This window comes from Corvus kubaryi, unplaced genomic scaffold (genome assembly GCF_017639235.1).
Source record: "Corvus kubaryi isolate FWS band 111438036 unplaced genomic scaffold, C.kubaryi_AGA036_p1.0 65272, whole genome shotgun sequence".
Lineage (NCBI taxonomy): Eukaryota > Metazoa > Chordata > Aves > Passeriformes > Corvidae > Corvus > Corvus kubaryi.
The window spans coordinates 90,407-106,772 of record NW_024581879.1 but is presented as its reverse complement, the minus strand read 5'-3'; the positions used below and the strand labels follow the sequence as shown (position 1 = coordinate 106,772).

Sequence of the window (16,366 nt, the reverse complement as noted above, 5' to 3'; positions counted from 1 at the left end):
TGCAGGAGAGGATGAGGATGGTGTGTTGGGATGTCCCAGTCCCCCGATGGGCACAGGGAGGAACTGACCCGGGGCTCTAAAGGCAAGAGCAGGTTGGGGTGCTGGTATCACTGGTGGTTTTCTATCCAGCTATGGGGTTTGTAATTCCTAAATCCAGTATCAGTTGTGGTTCCAGGATACAATCCTGGCTCTGGGGGTGATGCTCGGCAGCTGCTCCTCACCCCTTCCATCGCCATCTCCCTGGTGCTGCCCAACCAAAACCCTGAGCTGCTGCTTGTCCCCTGGCCTGACCGTGTGTCCCCCCTCAATCCCAAATCCCTGCTGTGAAGATCCTGGCTTGGCTGCCAGAAAGGATCCCTTGTCCCCATGGAGAGCTGCCCTTCTCGCCCTCCCAAAAATCAAGGTGAAACTGAGGATGCTGTGTGTCCCTCCCTTGGCTGGAAAGGTTGGGATATTCCCTGGGCTGTTCTCAGCCTGGTTCCCAAGGGTTTAACTCCAGTTCCTGAGGGTTTTGCACCATTTCGCCAACTTGGCCAGGCCCGGGAAACCGGTGAGAGTTGGAAAGGGGTGGAAATCCTGCAAAGGTTTTCATCCTCCTTAATCTTTCACCCACCTCTTGAGCATCCCGGTGGTTGCCCCCTGTGTCAGCTCCTGCTCCAGTGCTGGAGCCTCTCCCAAAAACAGCCCTTAAAAAGCCTCTGCATTGTGGGGTTCACCCAGCCAAAAAAGATCCAGCCACTTCCCCCCAGATTGACTCCCCCTCGCTCCCAAACACGGTATTTCTGCAGCCAGCTCCCTGTGGAGATTTGGGGTGGGGAAGCTCTGCCAACAGCCCAGGCAGCTCCCCGGGCCCTTTGCCGATGGGAATCGGATGCTGTGGGGTTCTGGAGTGGGTTTTGGGGGGGCTCTGAAGCACTTGGGGGTTATTTAATGCAGAAGCTGGGGCTGGGAGGAGGGCGTGTGGGGAGGTCTCTGTCCCCAGGGTGTTTTGGGGAGGCTGAGGTGGGCTCAGGGCAGGTTCGAAGCCAGGGGTAGGTTAGACCGGGCTGGGGAGCAAAGGGGGGGGCCGAAGCCCGGCCTGGGGGCTGCTAAAACCAGCACGGCATCCACATGAAGGAGCCCAGGGCGGCGCCGGTGGCGGCCCCTGCCAGCAGCCCCAGGGCCATCTGGTCCCCAGAGACGCGGTAGGGATCCTCGCGCACGATGACGTGGGTCACCCCGGGAGCTGCAGGGGAAAAGGGCCGTGAGCGGGGTGCGGAACGGCCTCGAGCACCCCCCGGGGCCACCGGGCCACCCACCTCCGTACTGGTGGCCGTAGTGGCCGGAGCTGATGTAGGCGGCCTGGTGGGAGTCCAGGGGCACCGTCTGGTAGTAGTCGTCGTCGTAGGGGTCGTACACGTGCACCTGGAGCAGCGGGGGGTGGGGTGAATTTGTGGGGCTGGGCCGCAGCCCCCCCAGGGGTGACAGGGCCCTGGGTCCCTTGGGTGGGGAATCTGAACAGTCCCAAGGGCTGGGGGCAGCCTGTGCTCAGGTCACCCTGACTGCCCCTTCCCTGTCACCTTAACCGTGTCCCTGCCACCTTAACTCTGCTCCCATTCCCTTCACCTGTTCCTGTCACCTTAACTGTGTCGCTGTCCCTTTACTGTGTCCCTATAACCTTAGCATTGTCCCTGTCCCCTTAACAGTGTCTCTGTCATCTTAGCTGTGTTCCTGTCACCTCAGCTCTGCCCCCATTCCCCTTAACAGTGTCCCTGTCGCCTTAACTCTACTCCCATCGCCCCCCACCAGTGCACAGGGTTCCCGTGGCTCTGTCACCTGCCATCAGTGGTGACATCCAACCCTTCCCCACCTTCTTCCCTGTGGCTCCAGGGACTTTACTCCCTGGGCCTTGAGGCTGCACAGTGGGTGTTGGGGAGCCTCTCCAAGCTCAGTGTCAGCCCTGGGAAGGACCAGGGTTGGGGTAACCTCCCCCTGCCCGAATCCTGAATCCCAAATCCCATGCCAGGATGGTGTCCCTGCTCAGGGGGACGAAGCCTCACCGGGGTGGATTTAGCCTCCAGCACAGCCATCTTCCAAGCACTGCAAACAAAACAGAGGCACTCATTTTTGGCAGGTGCTGCAGGGGTGGGAACTGTCCCTTTTCCCCTCCATGGGGACCTGGATGTGGCCATGGGGCTGGCACTAATCTTTAATTCCCTATTAATGAGTGCTGGGCTAACAGCTGGGATTGGGAATGTGCTGGGAGGTGCCCAACACCACAGAGATGGGCACAGGGCAGTCCCTGGGAATGGCCCCGGCTAAAACAAGGGCAGGCAGGAAAATGACACCTAAGTTTGGAGGGAAAAGCGTGTAATGGATGAATTTCCACTCAGCTGAGGTCAAGCTCAGTTGAGGAAGTTCTGCTTGGCCACAGCTGAACGTTTCCCTCAATCCAGGTGCAGCTGAATGTTTGCCGCTTCTAATTTTTAAAAGTTTTATTTTAAAACAATCAATTTTCATAAAATAAAACTCTTTTTAAAGTTTAATTTCTAATTTCTTTTAGAAATAAATAGAAGGGGAACAGTGCTAAAAAGGGCAGTTTGCCTCAAGCCAGCGAGGGCTTCACATTCACAGTTTTTATTTACAAACATTGATGAAAACCCTTCTCCTCAGTCAGGCCAAGAGGGGATTTCTCATCCATGAGGAAACCTCCCTCCCTCAGGAGACTGCTTAAAAATAGCTGCTTTTGGCTCTGGATTATTCAGTGGGAACCCCAAATCTCCTCCTGCGCCTTTCGCCCTGCGAGCGTGTTTGAGAAAACAGGCTGGGGGCGGATTTAGCCAAGGGTGGGATGTGGTGGGAGCAGGACGGGGCTCTCGTGTGGCCCAGGCTCTTTCCAGGCTGGGATAATTGGGACGCAAAAGTCACTTACACAGCGTCGTCCTCGCTCTGGGCACACAGCGTGGTCTTGGAGCCGTCCCGCAGCACCACGGTCAGCAGGCAGTCCCGGCTCCTCCCCTCGGGCGGCTGCACGTCTGGGAAGGGAAGGAAAGGGATGGGGTGGGATCCAGCCTCAGCCAGGGAGATGCCCCAGAGACCCTCCCTGGGCCCCAAATTCCCTCTGGCGTGAGAGCTGGTGGGTTTAGGTTCGGCTCCGTCTCCACGTGCAGTATGCGGTCAGGATCTCACAGGTTAAAAGCCAACCCAAGGAATGAGCTGATGGGCAGAAACCTCCACCCCCGTGGCAGAAGGAACACGGAAGGGCAGCAAACTGCCAAAAATCTGCTCGAGGCCACGAGGCCGAGCTGCCTTTGCTTTGAACTTGCCAGAGCACACCCAAATTTTGTAGCAACAGGAGATGCGCATTGCTGGAGTGGGATTGTGAGCTCAAGCAAGAGCAAAATCTTAAATCCATGAGGCTCATGTATCTTCCCCCGTTCTCCAGGCTTGGCAGGACCCTCCCGTGAGCACAAAGCTCCGGGATTGTGCTCCCACCGGCACTCCCAGCCCAAGAAAGGAGCTTTGTGCGGCGGCCGTGGGCTGCGGGGCCCAGCCAAGCTGCTGCTTTGTTCCCCTTGTTTGTGCGAGACGTGAGCGATGAGTCAGGGCCGTGGGATCCTGTTTGCTACAAGCACAAACCAGGAGGAGAGTTCCTCCTTCCTTCCTTCCTTCCCCCAGGAAAAGCAATGGCAGAGACGATCCAGCGTCTCCTGGCTGCGAACGAGAAGCTGTGAATGAGACAGCCTGGATTATTTAGGGGGTATGCTGGATGTGCGTCGTTTAAGAGGGGCACAGCCACATGGAGAGCCCTGTGTGGGATGGGGTTGGGAATGCAGGGCTCGGGAACAGGGGCTCTGCTCACCCTTGCACTCGCGGCCGATCCGCACGTCCCGGCAGCTGTACTTGATGTGGATCCGGCCGTCCATGTCCCGCTGCGTCTCGTCGTGGTAGTAAACCAAGCTGCCATCCAGGTAGAGCACGAACCAGTTCCTCTTCCAGCGGCGCAGGATGGAGCCTGGTGGGACAGGGAGCAGGTGAAGGACCCCAGGGAGCCCGGTGGGACACGGCCAGCGCGCTCACAAGAGCCAATGTCATCCTCCAAACATCCATCTCCAGCTCCTGTGAGCTGCTGCATCCCACAGGACACCCGTGCCTGGCATGAGCATCCGGGGCAGCGTGGCCAGGTGGCTTTAAGTGGAAAAAGGCTGCCAAAAAAGCCATCAGGGCATTGGGTGCCACCCTGCCGAGCGCATGGGAGCGGATCCAGCCCCGGACACGGAGCCGTGTGTCTGTTCTCATGGCAGGCAGCCCCTCTCTCCGCTTACGTAAATCCGCGAGCGGCTGAGCCACAATCTCCCTGCTGCTGTGGATTAACCGCCCAGGTTGGGGCTCCTTGTGTCCCCCACACCCCACCTCTTCCCAGCAAACCCCTCCGGGTTTTTCGAGGGGCTCCCAACCTGGAAAGCTCAAGGGTGGCACTTACTCTGCCGCCAAAGCCAACCGCTCTTCACCAGTGCCATGGCTGCCGCAGGCTTCGCCGGATCTGCTGGGATGGGAAGAATAATGGGGTTAAAATAGCAGCTCCCGCCTCGCCTCCGGCTCTGCCCATGGCTCTCACCTCCCCACAGCCTCTGGGGGCCAAGTGGGATGGGGATTCACCCTTGTTGCTCCTGGTATTTTTGGGGGATGAGCTCAGCGCCCGGGTTAATCGGCGTTAGACAGACGCGGGATTTCGTCATCTGGGAAACATCGCGAAGGAGGCACTCCGGCCACCTTTCTTTCTGCCTTTAATCTCATCGGGATTTAGGGATTATCGTCCCATGGAGGTAAATGGAGAAATCCGGGCCATGGATGAAAACAGGCAGTGCCTCCCCACAGCCCCAGTAACTTTCCATGGTAAACGACACCTACACTTGTTTATTTTCCCTGCCTGGATGGAAATTAGTCCTTAATTAAGGCCATGAAGTCATCGCTCCCCAGGTCCCCAAGCACAGCCAACACCCCAGGGACAGGCAGGAGCAGTTCCCTGGCCACAGCCCCCATACCCACCATCAGCTGGGAATCCCAGCACCCAGTGATGGGAACTCGATACCCTGGGATGGCCTCCAGGATCTCCCACCAGCTCTGGGGGCACGGCAAGGCACAAACACCCCCCAGTACCTCTGTGCCTGCGTTACCGAGTGCCTGAATCCCTGAGTATCCAGGTCCCCATGGAGTTTGCAGCCCTGGCACCCTCACCCTGCGCTGCCCACATCCCCGGGAAATCACAGCCCGTGGACACCCCCATCCCCTGCCACCCTCACCCTGCCCTGCCCACATCCCCGCAAAATCACAGCCCATGGACACCCCCATCCCCTGGCACCCTCATCCTCCTGCCCTCGCACCCCTGGGTACCCCATCCCTCTCCGCTCCCGTCCCTGTGCCACCCTCATCCCACTCTAGTCACAGTCCCTCGGCACCCACATCTGGTGCCCTCATCCCACATCCCCTGGCATCTTTTCCCCTCCGTACCCACATTTTGTGGCACCGTTTCTGCCCCCCTCAGGAACCCGCCCCCCTCAGTACCGGCCCCCTGGCACTCTCCCTGCCCCGGTCCCCCCTCCCCGGTCCCTCCGCGCCCCCAGCCCCCCGAAGCCGCCCCGCGCATCCCTCACCGGGCGGAGGCGGCGGTGCCCGCTGCGGGATGCGCTGCGCTCCGCTCCCGCCGCCCGGCTCTGCCCGCCCGCGCGGCTCGCCGGGAGCTGTAGTCCGGCACCAGCATCCCGAAGTGCCGGCCGGCGGGAGAATCCCGCTTTCCAGCGGTTTATCCCGAAAAAGCCGCCGCCCGGCGCCTGCGCGGCGGGGATGCTGCCGGGCTGGTGCCACCTGGGATGCCCGTGGCTGATCCAGCAGCTCCCATGCTCACTTTCTCCTCAAATCCACCCCCCCCCTTTGCTCCTGACGAGGAGCGCATCCAGGAGTGTGGGTGCCCTTGGGAGGGGGCTCAGCCAGAACGGCACCCCCGAATTCGGGCGTCCGGGGGGGGGGCTGCTGCCCCGCACAGAGCTGGGCACAGGGAGGCGATGCTTGGGGGATGCAGGATTTTCCTCCACTACTGGGAATGGGTCTGGCGAGGTGTTTCATGCCAGAAGCATAAATCAGGAACAACCCAAGTTTTAAGCACCAAAGTGCTCGTCTGAAATAAATTTCCAAGTGGAGTGAACAATCCTCTAGGTCAAAATCAAGGTCTGTCCTGGCTTCTGCCGGAATTAGAACTGTCCCGGGCTCTGGGACACGAGGTTGGATTATTTGGGAAAGTCAAGACACAGGTGATGGCTGAGGCTGGGCTGTTAATAAAAGATGCTTATTGAGCACATAGCAACCCTTAAGATACGAAAAAAATTCTATTCCAGCAGAATTTTCAATGTAAAGCCCTTTCCCCTCCTCTCCTTCCAGCGCTGGCTTTACTGTGGTAAACAGCAGAAGGAATTAAATTAATCCAGCAGCCCACTGGATGATCGCGAAGGAGTTGAACTGGAATCACCCCCTCAGCCAGGCCACACTCACAGCCTTGTGCATCCCGCCGTGCTGGTTACGGGGCTGCAAAACATCCTGGTGGTGCTGAATATTTCCAAAATCAGGGACATTATTTGGAAATCTGGCTGGGCCAGAGACTTTGTCCTGCAATGAGTCCAGGAAAAAGTTCCCTTAGGAAGAGATATGGACTGGAATTTGGATGTATTGGGCTGCCTCTCCATACAGACACGTGTCAGTTTGGAATTAATTGTTCTCAAAACTTTTCCATTGTGGTTTTCCTCTTGGGAAGGAAATGGTGCCAGTGTGGGAATTGGGGGGCTTGGTCTATTAATTTTTTTGTAAACCAGGGTGGGGTTTTTTATGTTCAATAGGATAAATTTGGGACATGCTGGGTGGAAATAGTGATCCAAAGAGCCAGGACATTGTTTCCAGCCAGAGAAAGGAGAGATGCCATGTGGGAATACACTCTGTCCCTCGCTCAGGAGAGCCAAATACTGAATTTCCCCCCATTTTCCATAGCAGTTGGGCACTGCTTAATAAAATCTATGAACTTTGATGTCTCTGGTTTGTTTTTCCTCCAGCTCTGTCTGCAGTGGCTCGTGCCTGGTGGGGATCTCCCCCACCCCAGCCACAGGCTTGGGTTTTGGGTAGGAAACCAAGGAATTTTGAAACTCTTCCGCATCTCAGGAAATCCATGTCTTCCACAGGGGGTCTCCCCAGGTTTCCCGGTGCTGTGGATCTGTGGAGACAGAAGCTCTGGCGGTTCAGAGCTGAACCTGGGGACAGCTGCAGGTGACACTCCCAGCATTTGCTGTTTCTGTCATTCCCACACTCGGGACAGGTCGGCACCTGGTTAAACACCCCGCAAGTCCCTCTGGGGGGATTTTCCTTTTCCTGTAATGAGCATGTCCCATTGGTGCCGCTGGAATCCTGCAGGAGAAATGCACAAGGAGAAATGTTTCCTTTGACATGTTTTTCACCTCCTCCACACCCATCCTTGCGTGTCCCAGGGGAGGGAAGCAGACCCTTGTTACCCCTGTCCCAGTTCCCTGATTCCCAAGGGAGGCATTCCACATCCATGGCTCAGGAAGCACAATTTACAGCGTGAATCCCCACCAAAAAAAAGCGCAGCAAAATACTTCGAACAGCAACGAGTGTTGTGAGGGAGTGAAGGGGGGGCGGGGGGCATGGGTGCCCTGCTCGTCCCAGTCCCTGGGTGAAGATCCACAGGAATTCTCCATCTCTTTCCAAAATACTCCTTTCCTGCCCTAAGCAGGGTGAGGGGCTGGTTTGGGTGCGAGGAGAAGGACGGGGCAGAGCCCCATGGAGACGGCGGGCGGAGGGCTGTGCAGGCAAGGCCGGGCCCCGCGGCTCCCCGCTCCCCTCCCGCTACCGGCCCGCGACCCTGCGCTCGCCAGGCGACCCGGGAAGGGTCTCCCGGAGCCGGGTTCAGATCCCGAATCGCCGTGAAGCCCCACCTGGCATATCCCAGCGGGATTCCCGTAGCGGCCTTCTCCCTCCCTCAGCCTTCGCGGACTACAGCTCCCGTCATGCCTCGCTGAACCACAACTCCCACCATGCCCGGCGGCTCTACCCCTGCTGTACTACACCTCCCAGCACGCCCCGCGCCTGTCCGGGCCCTGTCGCCTGATGTCCTTCCCTCGCCAGCCGCGCGGACTACAACACCCATGACCCCTCGCGCGGGGCAGCCAGCGGCGAGCCGCGGCGGCGGCGCGCGGGCCTTGCCGGGAGCTGTAGTCCCCGCAGCGGCGGCGGCTGTAACGGTCCCGCTGGTGGTACTGCCCCCCCCCATTCCCGGCTGGCGGCTGTGGGAGCAGCGGGAAGAGGAGGAGGAGGAGGAGGAGAGGGAGAGCTGCTGTACCGGCACAGGGGCCGCCGCCGCCCGAGCAGCCGCAGGTAAGGGGAGGGGAAGCGAAGGGGGGACACCCCCGGGTGACAGCGGCGGGAAGGGGTGGCGGCGTGGGGGCTCCGCGGTGATGCAGGGGGGTGGCTGGGGGCTCCCTCAGAGCGCCCGGGGAGGGGGCGGCGGGGGGCGCATCCCTCAGCCCCGCGGCGGGAGCGGCGTGAGGGGCGGGAGCGCCGGGCCGGGGGCAGCGGAGAGCGGAGCCCTGGGGCGGGGGGACCGGCCCCGGGCTTGTCGCTGCCCGGCAGAGCCCGTGTCCCCCCGGGCTCCTGCTGCCCCCGGGGGCTCTTGTCCCCGTGTCCCCTCGCAGCCCGTTCCCCCGGGGGCTCTGTTCCCCCCGTCCCCCCGCGCCTGTCGTGTGTCCCCCCTTCTCACAGCTCCTGTTCCCCGCCCGGCCCGTGTCCCCCGGGGCTGCTGTCCCCGAGAGCCTGTGTGTGTCCCCCCCAGTGGAGCCTGTTGCCCCCGCACCGGGCTATTCCCCCCCCCCAGCCTGTTGCCCCCCAAATTTGCTGTCCCGCCTTCCCAGGGGCTGTTTTCCCCCAGAGCCTGTTGCCCCTCCAGGGGCTGTTCCCCCATCCCAGGCTCACCGCCATCCATGGAAAGAGGGAACGGGATGCGCGGGCTGGGGGTGCCCCCCGGGAATGGGCGAACCCCCCCAAAATATCCCGAGGGGCACGTGGGGCCGGCAGGAGAGATGCCGGGAATATTGACGAGCCCGCCGGCAACTCCGTGCGATGGGAAGGGCCGAGCTGTGGCCGGCAGCCCCGTCCCGCAGCCCTGCTGGGGGGTTAAAATGCTTTTTAAATGGTTATAAAATGGTTAGAGGGTTTGGTGAGCGGGGGGATGTCGGCGCGCAGCATCCACAGGAATGAAAGCAGGGACATCCAGGTTGGGAAATGCAAGGCGGTGTTAAGATTTTTCTGCCTGTATAAAATGCGTATTCCGTTCGTTTTTATGAAAATGTGGATTATTTCCTTTTTTTTTTTTTTTTAAATTTCTTTTTAATAATGATTGCTTGCATGCTCTGTTGTTGGCATTGTGGTGTTCAGGGCAGTGAAGTCCATCGCTACATTGTGGGTGAATAATGCCAAAAAGGAGCTTGGTTTCCGTCCTTTATAGAAAGCAGAGGAGCCTGGAAGTATGGAAATGAAATAAATACTCATTAGCAGAAAGAGCTTTTGTACCGGGTTGGGTTTGGGGGGCATTTCCTCCCCTCACTGCACATCGTGATGAGCTTTTGGGTTATGGTTTGTATTTCCATAGGCTGAATTTTATTTATTTGGTGCTCATTATTGTCAAGTGTAGAAAAATGAGCAGGTTGAGGGTATTTTTTTCCCCCCTCTCCTGGACAAAGACATGTTGTACTAAGCAGAAAGAAACCCCAGAAAGATTCTATTTTTGTTTTAATGAAAATATGATTTAAGATGCTGTGGTGTGTTTATTTTTGCTGTTAACTAGTGATGGAGGAAGTCAGAGCCTTTTTTTGTGCGTGTGTGTGTGTTTTTTTAAAGGCATGTGAATGATGGAAACATCTTTAGGGAAACATTTTGCTGGACTTGATTGCATCAACTGCATTATTTCATAAAATGTGAGCTGTGAAGTGGTTGTTGATTAGAACTCAAATTGAGGAGCGATGTTGAGCAATGTAAAGAAAAAGGAAATTAGTATGAAGAGGCCAAATGCTTATTTTCTTTTTTTTTCAGTTCTTTCTGATTCTGAATTTTAACTGTTTCGTGGCTTCTCTTGACCTTTATGGTTGAGTCTATTAAAAAAAAACCCCAACAGCCACTATGATCTGTATCTGTATTCTTGTTATACATATATAGGTAATAAAAGGACTGATATCAGCCAGCATTGTGTATTTTGCATTAAATCTGATTAACTTTTTGTTCTGGGAGTTGCAAATACCAACTTACCCAGTTATGCATCCCAACTTTTTATTTACCAAGGCAAATGTGGATGTTTTTTAGAAGGAATCTTTCTCTCCCAAATCACGTGCTTTATTTTAGGGAGCGTGGGGTAAGTGTTACAGATATTATTGTCCAGATCTGGGGGGTTTGGGGTGTATTCTTCAGCTGATTAAAATTCCTGGCTGTCAGCAAAGACACACTTTTTCGGACAGATAGATATATATCCTCTGGAACAAAGGGACTGGAAGCAAAATGTGTGCCGTGGAGGTGTTTGAAATTTGTTCAGAAAATATTCCTTGGAGTGAGAAATCTAGATTGCAAAAAAATGTATGTGGGATAACTGGGATACAATCACTGAGGGAGGATGTTTGGGGAGATGCTTTCTGATCCTGGTTGATATTCATCTGTCAAACCCCATGGTAAGCCTGCATTGCAGCAGGTGAACTGTCCAGGGACTTTTAAACCCTGCAGTTAAGTTTTCCTGGTCCCTGTGATCCGTAACCCACCACGGGGATACCGGGAAAGAACAGGGAAGAGAGGCGATGCTGCTCCTGCCAACATTTCTTAGGAGAGTGAGAATGCTTTGGAGCAGCAGTTCTGTGAAAGGCCTTCGGTACCTGCACTGAAAGCGTAATTAAAATGGTAATTGAATGGGGGCTAAATTGAATTATGCGATCTGCCTGGGAGAGCTCAGCTTGGACACGGAGGTGCGAACGCAGCCACCTCAGGCAGGGGAGGTGTCTGTGGAATCCAGGGTAGTGCCTGCTTTTGGGAAGTTCTCCAAGGCGTGCGATTGGCACCGATCTCCCTTTCAGGGAAGTGGGACATTCACCGCTGGGATGTCGCTGCTGGGTCACCTGCTGTGAAAGCTGTGGCATGAACAGAATTCCATCTGGCTCTAAATCCAGGGGTTTTGCTGCTCTTGCTGGGGCAGAGGTGCTTCAGAGCCTTCTCCTCAGGTAGTCAGAACCCCCCCGTGTTTCCAGCCGGGAACTCGGAGCAGCCTCCCAGCTCTCTGGAAAGCAGTTGTCGAGGCTGTCAAAAGGGAAACACAACTTTTATATCTTCCTTTGTGAGCTCGCTCTTCCCTTCAGTGCGGATTATGATCTTCATTTGTCTTCCAGCCCTGCCTTTGGGGCCTGATGGTATCTGCAGAGGCCCCCGGTTTCCCTTTCCGCAGCACAAGTGCTCAGTGTACTTTCTGTTTCCTCTGCAATTCCTGAAGTCTCTCCGTGTGCCGGGGCATTCCTCTCCCTGTTTCTGTCCCGAATTAGCTCCCTCATGCTCGCTGACGTGCCTGTGCTGTGATCTTCCTCATCAGCTGGGCTCTGGTTTGCTGCTTAAAATCCATAGGTTCTCATGTCCAGTCCGTAGGAATATTCGATCCGAAATGACCGAGTGAGGAAAGGGCTCCTGTCATACTCTGTGGTATTTTCTTTTTGCCAGTTTCAAATGCCAGTCCCTTTGGATGCTACTGGATGCTCATGCCATGCATCCCTTCAGTGAAGAGATGAAGATTTTTGTTTCACTGACGAGAAATAAAACCCACCAGTCTGGTTTTTTACCTGTTGATGGTCTCTTCAGTCTCTGAATTAAAAAATACTGAATCTTTATCTGTCACTGTTTAAAACTGGGAATAAATTTTCAGGAATTATTTCCGTGTGACTCAAATACCAGTTGGACAGACACAGTTCTGCAGAGCTGTTAAATTGTGTCACCTTCTAGTTCCTTCCACTCAACTGAATCACTTTGTTCCTATTTTTGTGTCAAAAACATTGATATCCCTAAATATGAGGGAAGAATGTCATTGCAGGGCTGTGTTTATTTATGCAAATTCATAATTCCAGAATGGCTGGGGTTGGAAGGGACCTTAAATCCCATCCAGTGCCACCCCCTGCCATGGCAGGGACACCTTTCACTAGCCCAGGCTGCTCCAAGCCCCAATGTCCAGCCTGGCCTTGGACACTGCCAGAGATCCAGGGGCAGCCACAGCTGCTCTGGGCACCCTGTGCCAGGGTCTGCCCACCCTCCCAGGGGGGGAATTTTTTCCCAGTAAAATTTGTGTAAACCTGATTTTTGGAGAAAGGCAGGATGATGTGACTGCACTTCCCACCTGGGCAGAGAGAGAATGAAATCAATATGAAAACATGTCTACGATACACATTTTGTGTTGTGCTCTGATTTTTCAGTGCTTTGTTAGGTGGATAACCTTGAGGTGGGATTTTATGTTTATTTGTTAGCTTGAATGGGAAGCAACAGTTGGGAATTTCCAGGATTTTCTTCTGCTGAGGGGCAGGTGTGCCATGAGCATCTGAAGCAGGAATCCCAGACCTGTAATTAAGATCCCAGGCAGCAAAGATCCAACTTTTAAGGCATATCCAGCACTTGCAGATCTGAAATTTGTGGAAGCTGTTTATTTTTAAGAACGATGTAGGGAATGATCTTCTGTTGAGGATGACGGGGATGCACGGATTTTTAGAGTGTGAGTGGGACTTGGATAATTTTTCCAAAGCTCCTCTGGGTTTTGTTTACTATGGATGTGCTGAAAACCCTGAGCACTGCACAGGAATTTCAAGTGACTGTGCTTTCTGGGAGGAAAAAATGTGGGCCTGCTGACGCTCCCCAGCAAACCATTTAGGAGATTATCGTCATAGGACTTATAAAAGCTGAAAAAAACCCACATTCCCCTCCTCTGGTTTGTATTTGTTTGTGCTTTACCCTGTCTCTCCTTCCTCTGCTTGGCTGAAACAGTCACGTGGAGAACTGGAGAGTGGAAAAATGAGAAGTCAGAGCAGAAAACTGGAGTTTATCGTGGCCTTGGTACAATAACTTTCTCAATATGAAGATTAAAGCTGAAGTGTATTTGTAGGCTGATCGTTTTTGCCTTCCTTGTCTCAGCAAGGGTTAGAGATTTGGGAGGATTATTGGAGACAAGCTTAGAGTATTTTATGAGAGGAAAAGTACTAAACTGGCAAAAAAAAAAAATAGAATAGATGCCATCATGCCTGCTAGGCATGTCTAATTCTTTGATAAAATGGATAAAGATTGCCGACTGCAGCAAAAGTTAAAATAGACCATAACATCTTGGGGTCCGCAGGGTTTTTCCTCCTAATTTGCTGTAGAACTTAATAAAAAAGATCTGCCTCTTTTATGGCATCAGGCTCTTTATCTGCCACAAATTAAAGCCCAGTGCTTGGGCTTCTGCTTTCTCTGCTGTTAGATACCAGCTCCCTAAATTTGATAATGAGTCGGTTTTGTCATTCTGAGATTAGAAATACATCCTGAAGACTGGTGAGAAGTTTTGTGCATGGTCTTCTTCTTCCCCATTTTCCATTCAGCTCTTTATGCTTGGATTTATAGGCAATAACAACTCGCTTTTTGATGGACAAGGGGATTTGTGTGGTTATTTTAAACAAGGTCCTAAGAGTCCCCACAGTCCCGTGGGCTGCCCAGGGTGGGGGCAGAGTCCCCATCCTGGGACAGATCGAAAAGCCACGTGGATGTGGCACCTGGGGACATGGGTTAGTGGTGGCCTTGGTGGTGCTGGGGGGCTCCATGATCCTTGAGGTCTTTTCCACTGTTAACAATTCCATGATTCTACCTTCTCCTGCCAATTTGCTGGGCAAAGTAAGATCGTTCATTCCAGTTCCTGATGACATTTTACCCAGGATAATTGTCATGTCTGTATGGACAGACAGGTGCTAAGGGCTTTTCCCTGCTGAAGAGTGTTTTGTATGAAGCTTGTGAGCATTTGAAATGCAATTACTCTGGAATAGGTCCCTGTATAAACATTTGATTCTGTAGTAGTTTATTCTACAAATAATTTTCTTCGGTTTTCTGTGTATGGTGTCACTTAATGAGACTTTTAATGGCTTTTACAAAATGATGGCATTCCACATATTTTCCAGTTTGCTCTTGACTTGACTTACATTCACAACAGAAGTTTTCAGGCCTTAAAATGCAGTGCCATAAATGGAGAACTGGGTTCTTTTTCTTTACTGTAGCGTCCAAATCCCAGATGTTGAACTTTCTTGGATAGCTGAGTCTTCTAATATGGATTTAGGAGCTCAAGAAAATGTTTCTTTGTATAAGAATTTTTTGACTATCTTTCTGTTTGAGCCCTTGGAAAAGCAAACACGGCAGAACAGCTCAGGAGCATCTCGCCCACGTGGTTTTGCTTTCCAGGGAAGCCGTGCTGCTGCTGGAGCAGATGCCAGGGACAGGGTGGGTTCCTGGGTGATTCCAGGAAGTGTGGGACATCTCCACCGAGCGTGGCAGATCCGTTCATGGAAAGAAGGAACAAGTTTTTACAGTATGGGTGGTAAAACACTGGCACAGCTGATTGCCCAGGGAGGTGGTAGCTGCCTCATCCCTGGAAGTGTCCAAGGTGTAATTTCAATTGGTTTCTAACTTCTACTTCCAAAAGCCAATTCTTGTCTAAATGCAGAGGTCCTTTGATACCCAATAACTTTTCCCTTTGGAGGGAACTCTTAATTCCACAACCAAGTGGCCTTTGATTGTGGTCCAGTTAAACTCACAGCATCGCCTGGAAAGTGTTGGGCAGGTTCCATTTGTGGGGCTCTGGCTTTCCAGTTTTGTTCCCTAGATTCCAGGTCTACAGTGGACCTCTGGAATGGTTCTGGGCTCTGGATGAAGCCCAGCAGAACCCCACTGCAGCTCACTTTGCTGGTGATTTTCCATGCGTGGCTGCTTTTAGTCATCTGTCCGTCCGCCAACTCTGAATCTGCTCAGCTGCTTTGTTGACACATACAGTGGTAATTTTTTAATTGGGACGTCATCCTCAAAAGGTTGCCTGTCACGTTGCAGCATTTGCCTTTATTACCTTGGATCTCCTCGGAGGATGAAGTCAGCTTTGCTTGACAAGGCCTATTTTCCATAATGTTGACTTGACTGTCATTAATTTCACTCCTGTTCTTTTTAAGTCCAGATCGAGTCTGATTCAGATTTCCCTTATTTTGTCCAGAGCCTATGTCTGGCAGACTGATTGGTGTTTACTTGGTGTTTTGCCCTCCCATGATGTAGCCATGTTGGAGATGTTTGTCTTCCAAATTTTCTCCTGCATTCTGAAAAATATTGCAAATGAGCCCTTGGGGTCTCTGAAATATTGGAGGACTCTTGGAGGACTCCCAGGATGATTTTCAAACATCCTGGGCTTCTGGGGCATCATTCCATACTGGAATGCAGAGCTGGTAGAGACCCTGGGGGACTTCCCAGTTCATTCACCTTCTCAAGGCAAGCTAAAGTGTCCCTAGAGCAGCCTTAATGAATGTATTTCTAATTTTTCCTTAAAATCTTCAGTCTTGGAGGTGCAAGCCTCCTCAGGAAGCTGGCAGTGAGTGCTTAACCAATTTGGCTAAAAGCTTTTCCAATATCTTAGATCTATTAGGAAGCAATTCTTGGCTGTGAGAGTGGTGAGGCCCTGGCACAGGGTGCCCAGAGCAGCTGTGGCTGCCCTTGGATCCCTGGAATTGTTCCAGGCCAGGCTGGATGGGGCTTGGAGCAGCCTGGGGTAGTGGAAGGTGTCCCTGCCCATGGCAGGGGGTGGAATTGGATGATCTTTAAGGCCCCATACAGTCTAAGCCATCCTGAGATTTTGTGATCTCTGAGAAATGAAGATACTTTGCTTTGAATAACACATCCCCTTGTTTCTGCTGTCATTGATGGGAGCATGTTACATCCTCCTCCAGTTTGTTTTCCTCCAGGCTGGCAAGGTCCTTTAATGTGTTCCTATGGATCATTTTGTATCCAAATCTCTTTATTATTTCCTCAGCTTTCCTCTGTGCTCTGGTGTGTTTACTTCTCTCCCTCCTCAGACTTGGCACTGCGAGGCCTTGTCAGCATTGTATAAAACGAAATAATGCTGGTTTCCACATGGCACTCTTAAAACAATCTGAAGTGCCTTTTTTTCCCTTCTTTCTTTTTTTTTTTTTTTGGTAATTCCATTGTATTGTTGACATTTTACTTGTGATCTGATATCCCCTCGGGGTTGTTTTCTCCTGTCCATCAGTCCAGCTGG

At 53.1% G+C, this 16,366-nt stretch overlaps 1 protein-coding gene across 2 annotated transcripts; it reads right to left on the bottom strand.

The window, feature by feature from the left end:
- Positions 1-116: 116 nt before the first annotated feature.
- LOC121673175 (pleckstrin homology domain-containing family B member 1-like) lies at positions 117-5,879 on the bottom strand. 2 transcript variants are annotated; one of them, XM_042046265.1, is made up of 7 exons: positions 5,634-5,879; positions 4,463-4,522; positions 3,842-3,994; positions 2,912-3,014; positions 2,040-2,079; positions 1,299-1,404; positions 117-1,225 (listed from the first exon to the last, which is right to left on the bottom strand). In XM_042046265.1, exons 2-7 carry the CDS (start codon positions 4,497-4,499, stop codon positions 1,089-1,091), a joined length of 576 nt encoding a protein of 191 aa, XP_041902199.1. In that variant the 5' UTR covers positions 4,500-4,522; positions 5,634-5,879; the 3' UTR covers positions 117-1,088. The 2 variants fall into 2 exon arrangements, with proteins under 2 accessions (XP_041902199.1, XP_041902198.1); XM_042046264.1 differs by having other exon boundaries at positions 4,463-4,525; positions 5,634-5,868.
- Between the last annotated feature and the right edge of the window lie 10,487 nt (positions 5,880-16,366).

Coding starts and splice junctions, on each gene's coding strand:
- LOC121673175 (XM_042046265.1), bottom strand. CDS start 4,499: ATGGCACTGGTGAAGAGCGGTTGGCTTTGGCGGCAGA. Junction 3,995..4,462: donor CGGTTGGCTTTGGCGGCAGA/GTAAGTGCCACC, acceptor CTGTCCCACCAG/GCTCCATCCTGCGCCGCTGG. Junction 3,015..3,841: donor GATCGGCCGCGAGTGCAAGG/GTGAGCAGAGCC, acceptor TTCCCTTCCCAG/ACGTGCAGCCGCCCGAGGGG.